Source organism: Oncorhynchus tshawytscha, unplaced genomic scaffold (assembly GCF_018296145.1).
Source record: "Oncorhynchus tshawytscha isolate Ot180627B unplaced genomic scaffold, Otsh_v2.0 Un_contig_388_pilon_pilon, whole genome shotgun sequence".
Taxonomy (NCBI): domain Eukaryota; kingdom Metazoa; phylum Chordata; class Actinopteri; order Salmoniformes; family Salmonidae; genus Oncorhynchus; species Oncorhynchus tshawytscha.
In genome coordinates, this window is record NW_024609827.1 from 1,309,555 (window position 1) to 1,334,187 (window position 24,633).

At 47.9% G+C, this 24,633-nt stretch overlaps 1 protein-coding gene across 3 annotated transcripts in view; it reads right to left on the reverse strand.

Moving 5' to 3' along the window:
- The window catches only part of LOC112249825 (serine/threonine-protein kinase MRCK beta-like), a 124,192-nt gene that overhangs the window by 3,566 nt on the left and 95,993 nt on the right, over positions 1-24,633 (reverse strand). For 2 of the 3 annotated variants that reach the window (XM_042319168.1, XM_042319167.1), the window contains exons 22-35: positions 22,103-22,183; positions 18,520-18,625; positions 17,678-17,814; positions 17,202-17,341; positions 15,144-15,225; positions 14,474-14,690; positions 13,669-13,731; positions 12,651-12,892; positions 11,635-11,989; positions 10,712-10,809; positions 9,104-9,188; positions 6,817-6,934; positions 6,244-6,361; positions 1,516-1,624 (exon numbers count right to left, since the gene is read on the reverse strand). In XM_042319168.1, the coding sequence (XP_042175102.1) occupies positions 1,516-1,624; positions 6,244-6,361; positions 6,817-6,934; positions 9,104-9,188; positions 10,712-10,809; positions 11,635-11,989; positions 12,651-12,892; positions 13,669-13,731; positions 14,474-14,690; positions 15,144-15,225; positions 17,202-17,341; positions 17,678-17,814; positions 18,520-18,625; positions 22,103-22,183 (1,951 nt within the window). Of the gene's footprint in view, positions 1-1,515; positions 1,625-3,708; positions 4,374-6,243; positions 6,362-6,816; positions 6,935-9,103; positions 9,189-10,711; positions 10,810-11,634; positions 11,990-12,650; positions 12,893-13,668; positions 13,732-14,473; positions 14,691-15,143; positions 15,226-17,201; positions 17,342-17,677; positions 17,815-18,519; positions 18,626-22,102; positions 22,184-24,633 lie in introns of those variants that run through there. The other variant, XM_042319169.1, reaches the window with a different exon arrangement.

The following is a 24,633-nucleotide window of genomic DNA, read 5'->3' on the forward strand; positions in this document are numbered from 1 at the left end:
CGCACACACAGAGACGCACACACAGAGACGCACACACAGAGACGCACACAGAGACGCACACAGAGACGCACACAGAGACACACACAGAGACGCACACAGAGAAGCACACAGAGAGACGCACACAGAGACGCACACAGAGACGCACACAGAGACGCACACAGAGACGCACACAGAGACGCACACAGAGACGCACACAGAGACACAGAGACGCACACAGAGACGCACACAGAGACGCACACAGAGACGCACACAGAGACGCACACAGAGACGCACACAGAGACGCACACAGAGACACACACAGAGACACACACACACAGAAACACAGAGACACAGACACAGAGACACAGAGACGCACACACAGAGACGCACACAGAGACGCACACAGAGACGCACACAGAGACGCACACAGAGACGCACACAGAGAGACGCACACAGAGACGCACACAGAGACGCACACAGAGACGACACAGAGACGCACACAGAGACGCACACACAGAGACGCACACAGAGAGACGCACACAGAGAGACGCACACAGAGACGCACACAGAGAGACGCACACAGAGAGACGCACACAGAGAGACGCACACAGAGACGCACACAGAGACGCACAGAGCACACAGAGACGCACACAGAGACGCACACAGAGACGCACACAGAGACGCACACAGAGACGCACACAGAGACGCACACAGAGACGCACACAGAGACGCACACAGAGACGCACACAGAGACGCACACAGAGACGCACACAGAGACGCACACACAGAAACACAGAGACACAGACACAGAGACACAGAGACGCACACACAGAGACGCACACAGAGACGCACACAGAGACGCACACAGAGACGCACACAGAGACGCACACAGAGACGCACACAGAGACGCACACAGAGACGCACACAGAGACGCACACAGAGACGCACACAGAGACGCACACAGAGACGCACACAGAGACACACACAGAGAGACGCACACAGAGACGCACACAGAGACGCACACAGAGACGCACACAGAGACGCACACAGAGACGCACACAGAGACGCACACAGAGACGCACACAGAGACACACACAGAGACACACACACAGAAACACAGAGACACAGACACAGAGACACAGAGACGCACACAGAGACGCACACAGAGACGCACACAGAGACGCACAGAGACGCACACAGAGACGCACACAGAGACGCACACAGAGACGCACACAGAGACGCACACAGAGACGCACACAGAGACGCACACAGAGACACACACACACAGAAACACAGAGACACAGACACACAGAGACGCACACAGAGACGCACACAGAGACGCACACAGAGACGCACACAGAGACGCACACAGAGACACACACAGAGACACACACAGAGAGACGCACACACACATAGAATTAGTATCAATGACAAAGAGAGAGAATGGATTTACTAAAGTGTGTTTGTTGAAATGTGTGCAGTGTGTGTTGTAACCAGTGTTCACATGCAGAAGGTGTGTGCTCGGGGTCCTCTCACCAGAGGCCGTGCGGGTGATGTGGCTCATGCTCCTCTGTTGCCGGGAGATACTGGAGAGTGGGCGGGGCTTGTCCTTGGCCGGGTCATCCTGAGAAGAATGCATCACACTCTGTACCCCCACGCAGTCGCCAAGACACACACACATACACACAAACACACATATGTGACTATATGGGTGGAACAGGTTTGTGTTCATTAGGACACACAACGGAAAACATTTGTAACATTTTTGCAATGAAAATGAGCGTTTCTTATTGGACAAGTCCCAGTTTGGACATCGCCATTTCATTGAGTTTAATTTCATTGGTTGCCTAATGAACACAACCCCAGGTACATGATTGGACACGATCAAGACATTTAGATGGATGCTTATGCACACACATGAAACCAACAGCCTTGTACACGCTCATACGCACAGTAATAAAACTCCACAGCAAATCACTCGTTTGACTGAAACAAGTCACACTCTCGCCGGTACATTTTTGCAAAATTCAATGGGAGGAAATAGTCATGGAGACTAAATCTCTACATGACTTTTGGTGGCCGTCTACTAATAGAACAAACCTTCTAGGGAGCTTTTCCAATTTGCTGTGCCACATTTTTAAATAGCTCTCTCTCTCTCTCCATTGAAACCTATGGGAAGCTTATCAAGCGTGTTGCCCTGTTTTAACATGACAAATAAGCAGAGATCACACAGGGCATAACCACACTGCAAGCCAGTACAGAAAAACACACTCACTATGACGTCAGCCGAAATAAAACCACCCCAGCTTCCCGAAAAAACTCACTGCACTCGAGAAAATTGAAAAAGGAACCATGAGGAAGTATGGGACCATGGGAAGGAGAGAAAAGGGGGGGGGGGCTGGAAATATGACCGACCCCAAGTCGACCCAAGCACCTGCTCCCTATTCATTGGTGGATATGGAAGAGTAAGGGTTAAATACAGACACCTCCAGTATTATTGGCACCCTTGATAAATATGAGGAAAAAGGTACTATAACATTTACACAAAGAATGAGCTATACTGTATGCAAATCTTTGGGGCGGGGGGGTTGTTTTATACAATTGCTTAGAGTTTTAACAAGTAATAATTTTCTCCAGAAGAATAGCACTGTTTCTAATACTTTTTGCACCTTCTCCTTGCTAGGATAATGGCACCTAGGCCTTTCTCATGAGTGTTTTATGAGATTAGAGGACACATCGGGAGGGATCTTAGACCATTCCTCTGTCCAGATAGATCAGACCAAAGGAAATCAATTGACTGCCCTCTTCAATTCAAACCACAGGTTTTGAATGGGGTTCAACTCCAGAAAACTGACGTGACCATTGCAACATTTGTATTTCGTGGTCAATTAACCATTTCATTGTCTTCTGGAAGATCTACAGTACAGTTCAGTTCACTTTTCCCACATTTTGTTACGTTACAGCATTACTCGAATGGATTCGTTTTTTTCCCCTCATCAATCTACACACAATAACCCATAAAGACAAAACAATAACTGATTTTTTCTTTGCCGATTTATATATTTTTTAAACCTGAAAATATTGCATTTACATAAGGCTTCAGACCCTTTACTCAGTACTTTGTTGAAGCACCTTTGGCAGCGATTACAGCCTTGAGTCTTCTTGGGTATGATGCTACAAGCTTGGCACACCTGTATTTGGGAAGTTTCTCCCATTCTTCTCTGCAGATCCTCTCAAGCTCTGTCAGGTTGGATGGGGAGTGTCGCTACACAGCTATTTTCAGGTCTCTCCAGAGATGTTTGATTGGGTTCAAGTCCAGGCTCTGGCTGGGCCACTGAAGGACATTCAGAGTCACTCCAGTGTTGTCTTGGTGAACCTTCGCCCCAGTCGGAGATCCTGAGCGCCCTGGAGCAGGTTTACATCAAGGATCTCTCTGTCCTTTGCTCCGTTCATCTTTGCCTCGATCCTGACAAGTCTCCCAGTCCCTGCTGCTGAAAAACATTCCCACAGCATGATGCTTCCACCACCATGCTTCACCGTAGGGATGGTGCCAGGTTTCCTCCAGATGTGACGCTTAGCATTCAGGCCAATCTTGGTTTATCAGACCAGAGAATCCTGTTTCTCATGGTCTGAAAGTCTTAAGCAGGATGTCATGTGCCTTTTACTGAGGAGTGGCTTCCATCTGGCCACTACCATAAAGGCCTGATTGGTGGAGTGCTGTTAATAGACATCTCAAGGATGATCAATGAAAACAGGATGCAACTGAGCTCAATTTCGAGTCTCATAGCAAAGGGTCTAAATATATGAAAATAATGTATGCAGAGTAGTAGTACCCCAGACCTCCAGGCTCGGATTTAACAACCAGTACCCCAGACCTCCAGGCTCAGATTTAACAACCAGTACCCCAGACCTCCAGGCTCAGATTTAACAACCAGTACCCCAGACCTCCAGGCTCAGATTTAACAACCAGTACCCCAGACCTCCAGGCTCAGATTTAACAACCAGTACCCCAGGAATAGAGGCTAGATCACTAGGAGACAAGGGCTACTGCGGGTGTCGATTTGGGATTGTGCAAAAGAGGTGGTGTCAAAAGGAGGAGAGTGTGGGAGGGAGGGGGAGAGGGAGGAGGGGAAGCATCAGGTCAGGCCTACCCTTCCTAGGGAGGAGGTGGAGGGAGAGGAGGAGGAGGAGGATGAGAGCTGGGGCATGCTGCAGTGCTGCAGCGAGGAGGTGGAAGAGGAGGTGGCGGAGGAAGAGGCGGGCTCTTTCTGCAGGTACAGGCCGGCCGACACGAGGCTCATGTGATAGACGTGCTCAAAGTTGCTCGGTGGGGAGATCAGGGCGTGGTGGCGGGAGGATGAGGGGGAGGGGGTGGTGGCGGCGCTCTCGCTCTGCTGCCGGGCGGGGAGGGAGGGAGGGAGGGGAGGGGTGAGAGAAGGAAAGAGAGAGCGGAAACAAAGGACACGAACAAGACACAGATGAAAAAAAAGAGGGAGGGGAGGAGAAAGTGAAAGAGGGCGTGAGGGAGGAACTACAGGGTCATTCTCAGAAAAGCGTAGGAAGAGGGGCAGAGGTGGTAAATAGGTAGAGAAAGGTGACATCTAGAAGGTAGGATAGCAGTGCTATTCTGTGGAGTTAGGATGGTAGGGTAGCAGTGCTATTCTGTGGAGTTAGGATGGTAGGGTAGCAGTGCTATTCTGTGGAGTTAGGATGGTTGGATAGCAGTGCTATTCTGTGGAGTTAGGATGGTTGGATAGCAGTGCTATTCTGTGGAGTTAGGATGGTTGGATAGCAGTGCTATTCTGTGGAGTTAGGATGGTAGGGTAGCAGTGCTATTCTGTGGAGTTAGGATGGTAGGGTAGCAGTGCTATTCTGTGGAGTTAGGTTTGGTAGGGTAGCAGTGCTATTCTGTGGAGTTAGGATGGTAGGGTAGCAGTGCTATTCTGTGGAGTTAGGATGGTAGGGTAGCAGTTCTATTCTGTGGAGTTAGGATGGTAGGGTGGCAGTGCTATTCTGTGGAGTTAGGAAGGTAGGGTAGCAGTGCTATTCTGTGGAGTTAGGAAGGTAGGGTAGCAGTGGTATTCTGTGGAGTTAGGATGGTAGGGTAGCAGTGCTATTCTGTGGAGTTAGGATGGTAGGGTAGCAGTGCTATTCTGTGGCGTTAGGATGGTAGGGTAGCAGTGCTATTCTGTGGCGTTAGGATGGTAGGGTAGCAGTGCTATTCTGTGGAGTTAGGATGGTAGGGTAGCAGTGCTATTCTGTGGAGTTAGGATGGTAGGGTAGCAGTGCTATTCTGTGGAGTTAGGATGGTAGGATAGCAGTGCTATTCTGTGGAGTTAGGATGGTAGGATAGCAGTGCTATTCTGTGGAGTTAGGATGGTAGGATAGCAGTGCTATTCTGTGGAGTTAGGATGGTAGGATAGCAGTGCTATTCTGTGGAGTTAGGATGGTAGGATAGCAGTGCTATTCTGTGGAGTTAGGATGGTAGGATAGCAGTGTAATTCTGTGGAGTTAGGATGGTAGGGTAGCAGTGCTATTCTGTGGAGTTAGGATGGTAGGGTAGCAGTGCTATTCTGTGGAGTTAGGATGGTAGGGTAGCAGTGCTATTCTGTGGAGTTAGGATGGTAGGATAGCAGTGCTATTCTGTGGAGTTAGGATGGTAGGATAGCAGTGCTATTCTGTGGAGTTGGTAGTGGGAGCTGCTAGTGTCAGAAAATGCAAGGAGACACCATTTTGGCTCCAGCGGGTGTCTTGCTATCGTTAAAAAAACAGCTGTTATGACTCCTGCTTTGTTACGTTTTAAGGGGCGGCCATTTTATCACCCGCAATTTCAGGAAGGTTAACACAGGGTGGACATTTTGATTCCTGCGGTATCAGTTCGGTTATTTGCAGTAGCTGTCCTGGGTACAGCAAATGTCAGTTAACTTGCAATAGACAGCCACTTTGGCTGCTACAATATAAGTCAGGTTATCATGGGGTTGGGAACCCATTTTGCTTCCTGCAATGTCAGTTGGGTTTTGAGAGAGATGGAAAGAGGTCCTATCTTTGTATCTGTGCCATTATGGCATCTGTGACAGCATGGGCAGCGCCATTAAGGCCATCTCCATTTTAAAGTACATTTTCTTCTCCTTTTGATGTTTGAAAATGTGCCTCAATGACAATGTCCATGCTAAAACGGGTTATATCAAAGTTGAGTCCTTTAACTATCTCCTATGGGTTATGAATACAGTATGAGGCAGCCATTTTGGCACCAGCTGTGCTTACCAGAGGCAAATCCATGAGGACCTGCATGCCGTCGCCGGGGCCCATGTGTGCCACGTGGTTAAAGTTGATTGGGTTGGAGATCAACTTGGACCTAAGCTCAGGGTCCCTCAGCATCTCTCTGTCAACACAACACACATGGTTACAATGGTCAGTGTGTATTACTGTGAAGAGTTACATTCGAGTCATCTTATTCAGAGCAACTTTGGGTTAAGTGCCTTGCTCAAGGGCACATTGACAGATTCTTCACCTAGTAGGCCCGGGGATTCAAACCCTCCGACCTTTCGGTTACTGGCCCAACCACTAGGCTACCTGCCGCCTGAAGTTGTACTGGGTGAGTGTACTACAATGGTAGTAAACAGACTAATTTCTGATTTAAGTCAGACGTATAGTTAGTGTTGTCACCTCCACCGGCGCTGGAATCTGATGGCGTGGTGCCCCCCTGGCGACAAGGGTTCAGGCCTCGACTCAGACTCCCTTATCTAAACCCCTATATTCCGTCTCCTCTCGCTACATTACTGCCGTACAGTCCGAAAGTCAAGAAAAGTATCAAAGGGGATTGTTGGGGGGGGTTACCTCCTCTGCTGCAGTCTCTCCTCTTCCGGGACCTTGAAGAGGAACTTCCTCTTGCTACGCGTTCTCACCATCAGCTTCTTACTGTTGTCAGAAGTCTCAGGGATGGCCAGGTCACCTTCTGCAGGACGGACAGAGAGAGAGAGAAATTTGAGATATAGGTAAGTGTATTGGGGTAAATATATTTTAGAGAGTATATAGAGATGTACACTACCATTCCAAAGTCTGGGGTCACTTAGAAATGTCCTTGTTTTCCATGAAAACATACATGAAATTAATTGCAAAAATGAATAGGAAATATAGTCAAGACATTGACAAGGTTATAAATAATGACTTGTAATTGAAATAATAATTTTGTCATTCAAACTTTTCTTTTGTCAAAAAAATCCTCCATTTGCAGCAATTACAACCTTGCAGACCTTTGGGATTCTAATTGTCAATTTGTTGAGGTAATCTGAAGAGATTTCACCCCATGCTTCCTGAACCACCTCCCATAAATTGGATTGGCTTGATGGGCACTCCTTACGTACCATACGGTCAAGCTGCTCCCACAACAGCTCAATAGGGTTGAGATCCGGTGACTGTGCTGGTCACTCCATTATAGACAGAATACCAGCTGACTACTTCTTCCCTAAATAGTTATTGCATAGTTTGGTGCTGTGCTTTGGGTCATTGTCCTATTGTAGGAGGAAATTGGCTCCGATTAGGCGCCGTCCACAGGGTATGGCGTTACAAAATGGAGTGATCGCCTTCCTTCAAGATCCCTTTAACCCTGTACAAATCTCCTACTTTAACACCACCAAAGCACCCCCAGACCATCACATTGCCTCCACCATGCTTGACAGATGGCGTCAAGAACTCCTCCAGCATCTTTTCTGCGTCTCACAAATGTTATTTTTTGTGATGTGAACACCTCAAACTTAGATTAATCTGTCCATAACACTTTTCGCCAATCTTCCTCTGTCTAGTGTCTGTGTTCTTTTGCCCATCTTCACCTCTTCTTTTTGTTGGCCAGTTTTTCTTTGCAACTCTGCCTAGAAGGCCAGTATCCCGGAGTAGCCTCTTCATTGTTGACGTTGAGACTGGACAGAGGAACTCTGCCTAGAAGACCAGTATCCCGGAGTCGTCTCTTCACTGTTGACGTTGAGACTGGTGTTTTGCGGGTACTATTTAATGAAGCTGCCAGATGAGGACTTGTGAGGTGTCTGTCTAGTTTGAGAAACTCTCTAATGTACTTGTCCTCTTGCTCAGTTGTGCACCAGGGCCTCCCACTCTCTCTATTCTGTTTAGAGCCAGTTTGCACTGTTCTGTGAAGGGAGTAGTACACAGCGTTGTACGAGATCTTCAGTTTCTTGGCAATTTCTCACATGGAATAGCCTTAAATTCTCAGAACAAGAATAGACTGATGAGTTTCAGAAGAAAGTTATTTGTTTCTGGACAATTTGAGACTGTAATCGAACCCACAAATCCTGATGCTCCAGATACTCAACTAGTCTTAAGAAGGCCAGTTTTATTGCTTCTTTAATCAGAACAACAGTTTTCAGCTGTGCTAACATAAATGAAAAAGGGTTTTCTAATGATCAATTAGCCTTTTAAAATTATCAACTTGGATTAGCTAACACAACCTGCCATTGTAACACAGGAGTGATGTTTGCTGATAATGGGCCTCTGTACGCCTATGTAGATATTCCATTTAAAAAATCAGCTGTTTCCAGCTACAGTAGTCATTTACAACATTAACAATGTCTACACTGTATTTCTGATCAATTTGATGTTATTTTAACGAACAAAAAATGTGCTTTTCTTTCAAAAACAAGGACATTTCTAAGTGACCCCAAACGTTTGAACGGTAGTGTATGTGGTGAGTATATTGTGGTATAGGTGAGTGTATTGGGGTATATGTAGTCAGTATATTGTGGTATAGGTGAGTGTATAGTGTATTGGGGTATATGTAGTCAGTATATTGTGGTATAGGTGAGTGTATTGGGGTATATGTAGTCAGTATATTGTGGTATAGATGAGTGTATTGGGGTATATGTGAGTGTATTGTGGTATTGGTGAGTGTATAGGGGTATATTTAGTCAGTATATTGTGGTAGAGGTTAGTGTATTGGGGTATATATGTAGTCAGTATATTGTGGTATAGGTGAGTGTATAGTGTATTGGGGTATATATGTAGTCAGTATATTGTGGTATAGGTGAGTGTATAGTGTATTGGGGTATATATGTAGTCAGTATATTGTGGTATAGGTGAGTGTATATGTAGTCAGTATATTGAGGTATATTTGCACCTGTGGAGTTGTTGCTGAAGTAGATGAGGCGCGGTTGTTCAGAGCCCAGCAGGTTCAAACTGCCCTCCACATTCAGAGGCCTTAACTGAGGGGCAGAGACATGGGTTACACCGATCCACTCTACAGACCACAGGCATATATACACATATGCACAGACACTCCTTTCATTCATACACATTTACCTTGTAACATTCACCCCCCCCACACACACAGACACATGAGATTAGAACATGCATCCTCACATTCACCAAGACACCCCATTATGGCTCGTTAGACTGAACCCAGACTGTTGTCCCAAGACACCCCATTATGGCTTGTTAGACTGAACCCAGACTGTTATCCCAAGACACCCCATTATGGCTCGTTAGACTGAACCCAGACTGTTGTCCCAAGACACCCCATTATGGCTCGTTAGACTGAACCCAGACTGTTGTCCCAAGACACCCCATTATGGCTCGTTAGACTGAACCCAGACTGTTATCCCAAGACACCCCCATTATGGCTCGTTGAACCCAGACTGTTGTCCCAAGATTGAACCCAGACTGTTGTCCCAAGACACCCCATTATGGCTTGTTAGACTGAACCCAGACTGTTATCCCAAGACACCCCATTATGGCTCGTTAGACTGAACCCAGACTGTTGTCCCAGGACACCCCATTATGGCTTGTTAGACTGAACCCAGACTGTTATCCCAAGACACCCCATTATGGCTTGTTAGACTGAACCCAGACTGTTATCCCAAGACACCCCATTATGGCTCGTTAGACTGAACCCAGACTGTTGTACCAAGACACCCCATTATGGCTTGTTAGACTGAACCCAGACTGTTGTCCCAAGACACCCCATTATGGCTCGTTAGACTGAACCCAGACTGTTGTCCCAAGACACCCCATTATGGCTTGTTAGACTGAACCCAGACTGTTGTACCAAGACACCCCATTATGGCTTGTTAGACTGAACCCAGACTGTTATCCCAGGACACCCCATTATGGCTCGTTAGACTGAACCCAGACTGTTATCCCAAGACACCCCATTATGGCTCGTTAGACTGAACCCAGACTGTTATCCCAAGACACCCCATTATGGCTCGTTAGACTGAACCCAGACTGTTATCCCAGGACACTCCATTATGGCTCGTTAGACTGAACCCAGACTGTTATCCCAGGACACCCCATTATGGCTCGTTAGACTGAACCCAGACTGTTATCCCAGGACACCCCATTATGGCTCGTTAGACTGAACCCAGACTGTTATCCCAAGACACCCCATTATGGCTTGTTAGACTGAACCCAGACTGTTGTCCCAAGACACCCTAATACGGCTCGTTAAACTGAACCCAGACTGTTGTCCCAAGACACCCTAATACGGCTCGTTAGACTGAACCCAGACTGTTATCCCAAGACACCCCATTATGGCTTGTTAGACTGAACCCAGACTGTTATCCCAAGACACCCCATTATGGCTTGTTAGACTGAACCCAGACTGTTGTACCAAGACACCCCATTATGGCTCGTTAGACTGAACCCAGACTGTTATCCCAGGGCACCCCATTATGGCTCGTTAGACTGAACCCAGACTGTTATATGGGTGGGACAGCCCTGCTTTTACCTTCCTCAATGAAATTGTCTGGACCCACTCAGTGGTGTGTATGTCAAACACATCCACCCCATACTCGCTGTACACCGTAAGGTAGGAGGAGTTGGAGCCTGGCGGGGACACAGGAAAGACACGCTGAGCAATCACAGAGGCCTCCACAGCTTGATACATTTGTAGGATACAATATATATTTGTAGGATACAATATACTAGATACAGTTTATGTTAGCATCTTTTAGAAAGTTAACCATATTGAGTTTGTCTTTCAGTGTCCCTTCTAAAAAAAATAGTGCATGCAGCACTTACCAGAAGGCCTTCAGAGTTGGATAGCTAACAGTTTCTGGGTGTAAAGTAGCCTAGTGGGGCGGCAGGTAGCCTAGTGGTTAGAGCGTTGGGCCAGGAACCGAAAGGTTGCTGGATCGAATTACCAAGCTGACAAGGTAAAAAACGTTTTTGTTTTGCCCCTGAACAAGACAGTTAACACACTGCTCCCCGGTAGGCCGTCATTGTAAATAAGAATTTGTTCTTAACTGACTTGCCTAGTTAAATAAAGGTAAAACAAATATATATATATATATATGTTTTTTAAATGTATTGTGACTGTATTCACTTCCAATGGTAGAGACTGTTAGATTTGGGCAGTATGCAGATTTTAATACCGTCATACCGTTTCAGTGCCACACCGGGGTATACAGTATTACTTGAAGTGCACACAAGGGGCGCTATTTAAACAACAAAAACCCACACAGACCATGCAAGTCGGGGGTGCCAACCTATGAAAGACAGGGAGATGTTGTGTCCAAGGACAGTTGGCTGGATTCCAACCTATTCAGACGTGCCGGAGACTTCGGCACTACCACTAGACCAGGCGCATTTCTCCTCCAAAACTTGCCTAACAACTCAACAACTCAAAAACAAAAACAAAACGTGACGTACTGCAGGCGAGCGGCGTGGCAGGCCACATCAGCTCCTGGGCCCTGCTCCTCTTCCCAGTGGGGTCCACATAGATACCCAGCTGGCTGAAGCAGAGTAACAGCTCAGTCGTGCCCACCTCCAGGGCGTGCAGCGCATCCAGGGGCTGCTGGGCAAGGAAGGATAGCGACGGGTCCCCGGGGCTCACCAGGCTGACGGGCGACGACTCGCCCTGGAGGGCCAACAGGGCAAAACCTGAGGGGTATCCCACGCACAGGCGCTCGCGCACCATGCCGAGCCACTGGGCCACCCCCGGGGCTTGCACCTCCCACAGCTTGCGGTGGTGTGGCTTGGCCCGGGTGATCTCATAACACAGAACCTGGTGAAGGGGGAGAGAGGAGATGTTACTACTGACATTCTGGCAAAGCAGCAAAAGGAAAGGACTAAAAATTTTTTTTTTTTTAAATCAGCCTTGATGTAGTTAGCAGAAGTTAGAAAGGACCTTTCTAATCAGCCTTGATGTAGTTAGCAGAAGTTAGAAAGGACCTTTCTAATCAGCCTTGATGTAGTTAGCAGAAGTTTGAAAGGACCTTGATTTAACTAGCAGGAGTTTGCTTGGGTTCCCGAGTGGCACAGCGGTCTAAGTCACTGCATCTCAGTACTAGAGGCGTCACTACAGATACCCTGGTTCGAATCCAGGCTGTATCACAACCGGCCATGATTGGGAGTCCCATAGGGTGGCACACAATTGGCCCAGAGTCGTCCGGGTTTGGCCGGTGTAGGCCATCATTGTAAATAAGATTTCTTAACTGACTTGTCTAGTTAATTAAAAGTCACAGTGCTTATGAAGACTTTATGAATGCTCCCTTTATAAGTTGTTTGTTTTGAAATGGGGTCGATATGAGATTTATTCGGATTTAAGTCACATATCTTCAACTACACGCGTCATTTGACATGTATTGTACTGGAACTCTTATGTGTGTGTTTGGCATTGTTTTCACTGCACGTGTAAATAGGTAAATCAATAAATGAATAGTGACCTGGCGCTTGACGGCGGCCAGCAGGCAGGCGGGTCCCCCGGGGCGTAGCACGCCCGTGGTCAGTGCCTGGCAACCCTTGGTCTCTGTCAGCTTGATGTCGAAGGCCGCCTCGGCCCCCTCCAGCACCCCCCAGGGGTGCAGGTGCACGTGTCGGTTGCGTCCACACAGCAGGGCCATCATCTTTTCTTTGGGGATCAGCTCCATCTGGTGCACCTTCTTGCAGTCGGCCGCCCGCACGATCACTGAAGGGGGAAAAAGGAGTCAACAGGGGCAAACGACACAGAGAATCGTAGTGTTTTGAAAGAAATCACAAATTATGATTTGTGAGTCAATAGGTAAGATAGTTGCTTTCCGAATTGTCAAAAACACTTCCTCTCCTCGATTTCAACCCCCCGTTTGAAAAACCAAATGGAGGAGAAGGTATAATGAAAGGGACCTTGGATTCTCCTCCAGTGCATTTTTAGAAGGAACCGAAGAGAGAGGAAGCGAGGAGAGACCATGGAGAAAGTCTTAGGATGAAGAAAGAAATCGGAGACAATATACCACAAAAGAAAACATGACACGTTGACATCACATGATAACACATAAGAAACATGTTGGAAATGACAGAAATCTAAAAACTTGACCTTTGTTCTGCATAGAGGAGTCATATGAGGCTCTATTGGGGGCTGTCACATATCCCTGTATGATCCAGATCCTGGAGCATTTGGTGCCCTGATGATCTGCACTATAGAGCACTTGTGAAACGTAAACCAACCCTGGCTGAAACAAATCTTGGACCCTGGCCAGGTGGTGGGTCTAAGATCCAGGACCAGAGTAACATGTATTGTGACAATTCAGAGAGCAAGTCGCATGGAACTTTCTCGCCCACGTCATTTGGAAAGTGAATATTTGAAAAAAATGTTCTAGGCAAAATATATTTGTTTGAATTTTCAGAACCATACCAGGGTACCGAATGTCATATGTGAAAACGCCCTATGAGTGTATATGACTAGCCGTGGGATAGGTGTGTTCTTACCATCTCTGGTGACCTCCACTACAAACAGACCTTCCTCTGTTCCCAGGGCGATACGCTCTCGATCTGCAGGGAGACAAAGGAGCAGTCAACACAGTCTTCTCTCTCTCACTGCCATCCCACACACACACACACACACACACACACACACACACACACACGCACAACAACACCTCTCGCAAACACACACACACTGAGTAAACGCACCATAACTTTTTTAATAATTGGAGATCTCAAACGGCAATTTGCAATTGCATTCTGTGTTTCGCGTGTATCCACTACAAAAACAACAAAACTTCCTCCTCACAGAAAAGTTACATTACTTACACCGCAGATGATAATTTCCCTCATCGCGTACAGATGATAATTTCCCTCATCGCGTACAGATGATAATTTCCCTCATCGCGTACAGATGATAATTTCCCTCATCCAGATGATAATTTCCCTCATCCAGATGATAATTTCCCTCATCCAGATGATAATTTCCCTCATCCAGATGATAATTTCCCTCATCCAGATGATAATTTCCCTCATCCAGATGATAATTTCCCTCATCCAGATGATAATTTCCCTCATCCAGATGATAATCTCCCTCATCCAGATGATAATCTCCCTCATCCCGATGATAATCTCCCTCATCCCGATGATAATCTCCCTCATCCCGATGATAATCTCCCTCATCCCGTACAGATTATAATTCCACGCATTCGGTCTATCTGAAATGTTACGGTGCGTTTGCTGACAGCACAGGTGTGTTTTTACTAGAGGGAAAACGCCCCACAGTCTATTCAGTAGTTCCCCAACTCACCGACGATGGCGGCGCAGAGCGTGGTCTTGATAGCGGGCAGCGAGGAGTCGTAGGCCTCGTGCAGGACATGCACTACACGGTTCCTCAAGCGGTTCTTGGCCAGGATGCTCTGCAGGCTCTCCAGGATGCCCATCCACTTCTTCTTCTCAACCTCGCTCTCAGCCAGCACCAGCAGGGAGACGGCACCCGCCGGCGAGCTCAGCAGGGACGACGTCACCTGACGAGGTTTATAATGCGTTATGATACGTGTCTGTGTCGTTACTCCCAAATAAATGAGGGAGGGCTTGGGTAAATAATAATATCAACTTTATTAACTCTCTTTGGGTCCTTGAAAAGTGCTATTATATAAAACCCATGTACAGTTATTATTTCACGTTTCCCACATAGGAAACATAATCCCATAGTAACAATAGACTATAATAAAAAACGACAGTAATCGATAAGTTTTTCACATAAAGGGTTATAATGCCTTATGATACACCATAACTTTCCGTAGTAACTCACACATATGTTTTTACATCCATTAGATGTAACTTTATTTCAAGGTCATTTATTGGGTTCTCTCACACAAGAAACATCATATTAGGAACAGATGACAATTAAATAATACATGAGTCAATATAATAACTTTAGTCACGTGGTATTAGTCACACAGCAGTTGAAAGTTTACCCTGAATATGCAGGGGACATCTTTGCGGGTGGCGTGGATGACGTCTGAGGCCAGGACAGAGCTGACGGAAAACTCCTCATCTCTGTGGACATACACAGAGCACAGTGTTACACACACCAAACACACACACACACATCCCCAACACACACACACACACACACACACACACACACACACACACACACACACACACACACACACCCCAACACACACCCACCCACCCACCCCCAACACACACCCAACACCACCCACCCCCAACACACACCCACCCACCCCCAACACACACACCCACAACACACACCCACCCACCCCCAACACACACCCACCCACCCCCAACACACCCACCCACCCACCACACACACACCCACCCCCCCAACACACACACACCCACCCCCAACACACACCCACCCCCAACACACACCCCCAACACACACACACCCCCCCAACACACACACACACACACCCCCACACACACACACACACACACCCCCAACACACACCCCCAACACCCCAACACACCCACACACACCCACCCCCCCAACACACACACACACACACACACACACACACACCCACCCACCCCCACACACACACACCCACCCACCCCCACACACACCCACCCCCAACACACACCCACCCCCAACACACACCCACACCCACCACACACACACCCACCCACCCCCAACACACACCCCAACACACACACACACACACACACACACCCCCAACACACACCCAACACACACCCACCCCCAACACACACCCACCCCCAACACACACACACACACACACCCCCCCAACACACACACACACACACACACCCCCCCCACACACACACACACACACACACCCACCCCCACCCCACCCACCCACAACACACACACCCACCCCCAACACACACACACACACCCCCAACACACACACACACACACACCCACCCCCAACACACACACACACACACACACCCACCCCCACCCCACCCACCCACCCCCACACACACACCCACCCACAACACACACACACACCCCCAACACACACACACACCCACCCCCCAACACACACACACCCACACACACACACACCCACCCCCAAACACACACACACACCCACCCCAAACATCCCCACCCCCCAAACACACACACACCCAAGGGCTGCAACGTTATGGAATTTTGGGTAACCGTTATTTGTCAGGCAAATGTCCATGGCCACTGTTATAACCATTCAAATAGCAAGACGAAGGCTGATTTTCTGCTTTACTCTCAGTCCGCTTTGCAGCAGCACATAGTCAGAGATTTATATAACTAAGTCAAGATTAACCAGAGCCTGTCGATTCCAATGGGAGCAAATTAATCATAGTGGGCAGAACAAGAGAAGTGGGCAGAGCCAAGCAAATAATCTAAAATGAATGCATTAGAGCGGTAAGGAAAATCATTTTATTCACGGTCTTCATCCATAATTGTCAGTTACATGGTTATGCCATTATCGTGCCAGCCCTCCCACACACCCTCTACCTACCACCCCACCTACCAACCACCAACCACACACCAACCACCTACCACACACCAACCACCTACCACACACCAACCACCTACCACACCACCACCTACCACACCACCAACCACCTACCACACACAACCACCTACCACACACCAACCACCTACCACACCAACCAACCACACACCAACCACACACCACCACCACACCACCTACCCACACCACCTACCACCCTCAACCACACACACCTACCACACACCTCCCCACCAACCACCACACCTACCACACACCAACCCCCTTCACCACCCAACCACCTACCACACACACCACCTACCACACACCAACCCCTTCATCACCAACCACCTACCACCACCCTCCCATTCACACTCCCCAGACTCCCCTCACCTCCCACTCCCTCCCCTTCACCTCCCCCCACACACCCTCCCCTTCATCCTTCACTTCCCCCAGAAAACGCCCTTCAAACGCCCCCCCCACCTACCACTCCCTAACACCTTTCACACCCCCCACCTACCACTCCCACACACCCCATCATAGAGGTCTTACCTCAGGTCCAGGACCTGACTTGTCACCACGCCTGGCTGGGTGGACTTGCCCTCAGGCACCTCGTACAGGAAGAGTTTACAATCACACACCACGGCGTACGCCCGCTGCCAGCCTTTCTTTACCCCCGTGGGCTTGGGGATCTGACGGAGAGGGCAGAGCAGCAAATTTTCAATTGAGAGGTCCGTTCTTGTTATTCATTTCCAAAAAACTGGACATCACACGCTCCTATCTTGTTAAGCTGAACAGAATTGAAATGTCTTGATTACATCAAAGCAATAACATTCAAGGAAGATATTAGCGTATCACCATGAAGAGACCATGATGTAATCATAGAACTATAATGACTAGAATGGGTGGGAAATAAAAAAATAAAAACCTGGCTGCACACTTAAGGTACACTCAATATGGCCGCAGGAACGCAAACTAGTCATTCTATTTCCACGGTGATAACCTGTTACAAAGTACGCGGTGCTCACCCTGACGAAGCCCTTGTAGGCGGTGCCGATGCCCCTCTGTACGTCGATGCCCAGAGGCCTCTTGGCCTGCTCAGGGGGTATGGGGCACACCTGGGGGGCATTGTCCTTACAGGATACATGGCAGATGAAGGAGCACACTGGAGAGAAAGAGAGAGAGTACTCATATACACAAGGAAACATGCAGTCCAATCATAAGGTGCCGTTTCAGATCTCCCGTTCAGTTAAAACATTACAGTCCATTTATAGCGAGTGGTGTGTCAGCGGGAGGAAAATGCTGCACCCAATCTCCCCAGTCCCCCTCCAACTAAACGGCACAATCTCCCCAACTAGCCTGCACAATCTCCCCAACTAGCCTGCACAATCTCCCCAACTAGCCGGCACAATCTCCCCAACTAGCCGGCACAATCTCAGTCCCCCCAACTAACCGGCACAATCTCCCCAGTCCCCCCAACTAACCGGCACAATCTCCCCAGTCCCCCAACTAACCTGCACAATCTCCCCAGTCCCCCCAACTAACCGGCACAATCTCCCCAGTCCCCCCAACTAACCGGCACAATCTCCCCAGTCCCCCAACTAACCGGCACAATCTCCCCAGTCCCCCCAACTAACCGGCACAATCTCCCCAGTCCCCCCAACTAACCGGCACAATCTCCCCAGTCCCCCCAACTAACCGGCACAATCTCCCCAGTCCCCCAACTAACCTGGCACAATCTCCCCAGTCCCCCCAACTAACCTGCACAATCTCCCCAGTCCCCCCAACTAACCTGCACAATCTCCCCAGTCCCCCCCCAACTAACCGGCACCGGTGACAGAGAGCGTGGTCGTGTGTGTCTGACACTCACCTTCGCAGGCGTAGCCCTGGCGGATGAGACCCACCATCAAGGAAGTGCAGTGCGTGCACTGGGTGGGGCTGGAGAAGGTCTTGATGCTCAGCTGGTGAGCTTTGGGCTGCAGACACACACACACACGGAGAGAGATAAGAACACAGAATACTTAGCCAAGTGTTACAGACAAGCTGACAGCGTGTGTGTGTGTGTGTGTGTGTGAGAGAGCGGTGTGTGTGAGAGAGCGGTCTGTGTGTGTGTGAGAGAGCGGTCTGTGTGTGTGTGTCAAATTATTCTATGAGTATGAGTGGTAGCACATATGCGGGAGCATGTTGTTTTCATTGTGTGAGAGCGGTGTGAGTGTGTGAGAGAGAGAGCGGTCTGTGTGTGTGTGTGTGTGTGAGAGAGAGAGCGGTCTGTGTGTGTGTGTGTGTGTGAGAGAGAGAGCGGTCTGTGTGTGTGTGTCTGTGTGTGAGTGAGAGAGAGCGGTCTGTGTGTGTGTGTGTGTGTGTGTGTGTGTGTGAGTGAGAGAGAGCGGTCTGTGTGTGTGTGTGTGTGAGTGAGAGAGAGCGGTCTATGTGTGTGTGTGTGTGAGTGAGAGAGAGTGGTCTGTGTGTGTGTGTGTGTGTGTGTGTGTGTGAGAGAGAGCGGTCTGTGTGTGTGTGTGTGTGTGTGTGAGAGAGAGAGCGGTCTGTGTGTGTGAGTGAGAGAGAGCGGTCTATGTGTGTGTGTGTGTGAGTGAGAGAGAGCGGTCTGTGTGTGTGTGTGTGTGAGAGAGAGAGAGCGGTCTGTGTGTGTGTGTGAGAGAGAGAGAGCGGTCTGTGTGTGTGTGTGAGAGAGAGAGAGCGGTCTGTGTGTGTGTGTGTGTGTGTGTGTGTGTGTGTGTGTGTGTGTGTGTGAGAGAGAGCGGTCTGTGTGAGAGAGAGAGAGCGGTCTGTGTGTGTGTGTGTGTGTGTGAGAGAGAGAGCGGTCTGTGTGTGTGTGTGTGTGAGTGAGAGAGAGCGGTCTATGTGTGTGTGTGTGTGTGTGTGAGAGAGAGTGGTCTGTGTGTGTGTGTGTGTGTGAGAGAGAGTGGTCTGTGTGTGTGTGTGTGTGTGTGTGTGTGAGAGAGAGAGCGGTCTGTGTGTGTGTGTGTGTGAGTGAGAGAGAGCGGTCTGTGTGTGTGTGTGTGTGTGTGTGTGTGTGTGAGTGAGAGAGTGGTCTGTGTGTGTGTGTGTGTGTGAGAGAGAGCGGTCTGTGTGTGTGTGTGTGAGAGAGAGCGGTCTGTGTGTGTGTGTGTGTGTGAGTGAGAGAGAGCGGTCTATGTGTGTGTGTGTGTGAGTGAGAGAGAGCGGTCTGTGTGTGTGTGTGAGAGAGAGAGAGCGGTCTGTGTGTGTGTGTGAGAGCGGTCTGTGTGTGTGTGTGTGTGAGAGAGAGCGGTCTGTGTGTGTGTGTGAGAGAGAGAGAGCGGTCTGTGTGTGTGTGTGAGAGAGAGAGCGGTCTGTGTGTGTGTGTGTGAGAGAGAGAGCGGTCTGTGTGTGTGTGTGAGAGAGAGAGAGCGGTCTGTGTGTGTGTGTGTGTGTGTGTGTGTGTGTGTGTGTGTGTGTGAGAGAGAGAGCGGTCTGTGTGTGAGTGAGAGAGAGCGGTGTGTGTGTGTGTGTGTGTGTGAGTGAGAGAGCGGTCTGTGTGTGTGTGTGTGTGAGTGAGAGAGAGCGGTCTATGTGTGTGTGTGTGTGTGAGTGAGTGAGCGGTCTGTGTGTGTGTGTGTGTGTGAGAGAGAGAGCGGTCTGTGTGTGTGTGTGTGTGTGTGTGTGAGTGAGAGAGAGTGGTCTGTGTGTGTGTGTGTGTGAGTGAGAGAGAGTGGTCTGTGTGTGTGTGTGTGTGAGTGAGAGAGAGTGGTCTGTGTGTGTGTGTGTGTGTGTGAGAGAGAGTGGTCTGTGTGTGTGTGTGTGTGTGGAGCGGTCTGTGTGTGTGTGTGTGTGTGAGTGAGAGAGGCGGTCTGTGTGTGTGTGTGTGAGTGAACAAAGTGGTTGTGTGTGTGTGTGTGTGTGTGTGAGAGAGAGAGAGAGCGGTCTGTGTGTGTGTGTAGAGAGAGAAGAGTGGTCTGTGTGTGTGTGTGTGTGTGTGTGTGTGTGTGTGTGTAATGTGTGTGTGTGTGAGAGAGAGCGGTCTGTGTGTGTGTGTGTGTGTGTCAGGTGTGTGTGTGTGTGTGTGTGTGAAGGGGAGAGAGAGAGCGGTCTGTGTGTGTGTGTGTGTGTGTGTGTGTGTGTGTGTGTGTGTGTAACAAATCAGAGAAGGGGTCTGTGTGTGTGTGTGTGTGAGAGAGCTAGCGGTCTGTGTGTGTGTGTGTGTGTGTGTGTGTGTGAGAGAGAGAGCAGTCTGTGTGTGTGTGTGTGTGTGTGTGTGAGAGAGAGAGCGGTCTGTGTGTGTGTGTGTGTGTGTGTGTGTGAGTGTGAGTCAGAGAGCGGGTGTGTCAAGAGAGCGGTTTGTGTGCTAAGCGGTGTGTGTGTGAGAGAGCGGGTCAAGAGCGGTGTGTGTGTAGCTAACGGTGTGTGTGTGAGAGCGGTGTGTGTGTGTGAGAGAGCGGTGTGTGTGTGAACAATCAGGTGTGTGTGTGAGAGTGTGTGTGTGAGAGAGCGGTGTGTGTGTGAAGAGCGGTCTGTGTGTGTGTGTAATTGTGTGTAACAAGTGGTCTGTGTGTGTGTGTGTGTGAGTGAGAGAGAGTGGTCTGTGTGTGTGTGTGTGTGAGTGAGAGAGTGGTCTGTGTGTGTGTGTGTGAGAGAGAGGAGCGGTCTGTGTGTGTGTGTGTGTAATGAGTGAGAATCAGGGTCTGTGTGTGTGTGTGTGAGTGAAGAGAGTGGTCAATGAGAGAGAGAGAGCGGTCTGTGTGTGTGTGAGAGAGAGAGAGAGTGGTCTGTGTGTGTGTGTGTGTGTGTGTGTGTGTAATGTGTGTGTGTGTGTGTGTGAGAGAGAGAGCGGTCTGTGTGTGTGTGTGTGTGTGTGTGTGTGTGTGTGTTGTGTGAGAGACAATCAGAAGCGGTCAAGAGCGGTCTGTGTGTGTGTAACAATCAGAGAAGAGCGGTCTGTGTGTGTGTGTGTGTGTGTGTGTGTGTGTGAGAGAGAGCTAACAGTCTGTGTGTGTGTGTGTGTGTGTAAGAGCGGTCTGTGTGTGTGTGTGTGTGTGTGTGTGTGTGTGTGTGTGTGTGTGTGAGTGTGAGTGAGAGAGAGCGGTGTGTGTGTGAGAGAGCGGTGTGTGTGTGAGAGAGCATTGTGTTAAGAGCGGTGTGTGTGTGAGAGAGCGGTGTGTGTGTGAGAGAGCGGTGTGTGTGTGAGAGAGCAGTGTGTGTGTGAGAGAGCGGTGTGTGTGTGAGAGAGCGGTGTGTGTGTGAGAAGCGGTGTGTGTGTGATGCGGTGTGTGTGAGAGAGCGGTGTGTGTGAGAGGTGTGTTATGTGAGGCGGTGTGTGTATGTGAGAGCGGTGTGTGTGTGTGAGAGCGGTGTGTGTGTGTGAGAGCTGTGTGTGTGTGAGAGCGGTGTGTGTGTGTGAGAGCGGTGTGTGTATGTGAGAGCGGTGTGTGTATGTGAGAGCGGTGTGTGTGTGTGAGAGCAGTGTCAGGCGGAACCTTTGGTGTGGTCAGCAGCGATGTTGGATAGACCGGGGAGGGGACAGTAGGGGTAACAGCAGTGGGCTTGAGGACTGGCTCCTGTGGGAGAGGGGTCAAAGTTTAAAGGTCAACTGGTCAGACTGGGGCGAGGACAGCACTGGGTTCATTAGGCACCAAATGGAAGAACATTTACTAAAGCGGGGAGGGACTACATTGAGTTACTAATTGAAACAAATAGTTTTCCCTTGCATACCTTAATGAACATGACCCTGGTTCTATACTGTAAAAACATGAACTATGCTTTACTGGGACTATGTTTTACTGAGTCATTTAATTAGCTAACAAATCAGGAAGGGGGTCAAGATTCATTTAATTAGCTAACAATCAGGAAGGGGGTCAAGAGAGTCATTTAATTAGCTAACAATCAGGAAGGGGGTCAAGAGAGTCATTTAATTAGCTAACAAATCAGGAAGGGGGTCAAGAGTCATTTAATTAGCTAACAAATCAGGAAGGGGTCAAGAGAGTCATTTAATTAGCTAACAATCAGGAAGGGGGTCAAGAGAGTCCTTTAATTAGCTAACAATCAGGAAGGGGTCAAGAGTAATTTAATTAGCTAACAATCAGGAAGGAGGTCAAGAGAGTCCTTTAATTAGCTAACAATCAGGAAGGGGGTCAAGAGTAATTTAATTAGCTAACAATCAGGAAGGAGGTCAAGAGAGTCCTTTAATTAGCTAACAATCAGGAAGGGGGTCAAGAGAGTCATTTAATTAGCTAACAATCAGGAAGGGGGTCAAGAGAGTCATTTAATTAGCTAACAATCAGGAAGGGGGTCAAGAGAGTCCTTTAATTAGCTAACAATCAGGAAGGGGGTCAAGAGTCATTTAATTAGCTAACAATCAGGAAGGGGGTCAAGAGAGTCCTTTAATTAGCTAACAATCAGGAAGGGGGTCAAGAGTCATTTAATTAGCTAACAATCAGGAAGGGGGTTAAGAGAGTCCTTTAATTAGCTAACAATCAGGAAGGGGGTCAAGAGAGTCATTTAATTAGCTAACAATCAGGAAGGGGGTCAAGAGAGTCATTTAATTAGCTAACAATCAGGAAGGGGGTCAAGAGTCATTTAATTAGCTAACAATCAGAAAGGAGGTCAAGAGTCATTTAATTAGCTAACAATCAGGAAGGAGGTCAATTGTTACTTCTAAAGATACATTTAATTAATTCATTGGAAGAATTTCCCTGCATTTCACCTCTTATCCTATATTGACAGTGAGTTTTAACCAATGACGTGTATAAACCCTGGATTGCTGATGCTATGTATTGGCAATTGAGAGGTTTTCAATTAAATGTTTCAAGGACCATATTACATCTATTTGTGTTGTAGTGAGGACAGTAACAGTCGTAATCTTAAAACAATTATACTTTAAGGAAATATGATTGTTAAATGTTTATGTTGAGTTCACATTAGGGGTGGCAGGTAGCCTAGTGGTTAGAGTGTTGGGCCTGTAACCGTAAGGTTGCTAGATCGAATCCCTGAGCTGACAAGGTAAAAATCTGTCGTTCTGCCCCTGAACAAGGCAGTTAACCCACTGTTTCTAGGCTGTCATTGTAAATAAGAATTTGTTCTTAACAGACTTGCCTAGTTAAATAAAGGTTAAATAAATAAAAAATGTGCATTAAGATGTCTAATAAAATATATATCTTTTTACAATGGTGGGGGAGGTAGTGCCAAAATGGAGGCACCGTGCCTTCAACACAGTGCCCCCTACCAGTCATCTAGTGTATATATTAATCATTGGTTACAACACACCTAAACCCTGTTAAAATGAACAACAGGCATTGTGAATCATAGCATACATTAAAATATTAAATTTTACAATGATGACTAATAATTAATTATTATTTATTACATGTTATTATCTCTCTCTCTCTCTACATTGTTGGGAAGGACCCGTAAGTAAGCATTTCACTGTTAGTCTACACCTGTTGTTTAAGAAGCATTTCACTGTTAGTCTACACCTGTTGTTTACCAAGCATTTCACTGTTAGTCTACACCTGTTGTTTACCAAGCATTTCACTGTTAGTCTACACCTGTTGTTTAAGAAGCATTTCACTGTTAGTCTACACCTGTTGTTTACCAAGCATTTCACTGTTAGTCTACACCTGTTGTTTAAGAAGCATTTCACTGTTAGTCTACACCTGTTGTTTACCAAGCATTTCACTGTTAGTCTACACCTGTTGTTTAAGAAGCATTTCACTGTTAGTCTACACCTGTTGTTTAAGAAGCATTTCACTGTTAGTCTACACCTGTTGTTTAAGAAGCATTTCACTGTTAGTCTACACCTGTTGTTTACCAAGCATTTCACTGTTAGTCTACACCTGTTGTTTAAGAAGCATTTCACTGTTAGTCTACACCTGTTGTTTAAGAAGCATTTCACTGTTAGTCTACACCTGTTGTTTACCAAGCATTTCCCTGTTAGTCTACACCTGTTGTTTACCAAGCATTTCACTGTTAGTCTACACCTGTTGTTTACCAAGCATTTCACTGTTAGTCT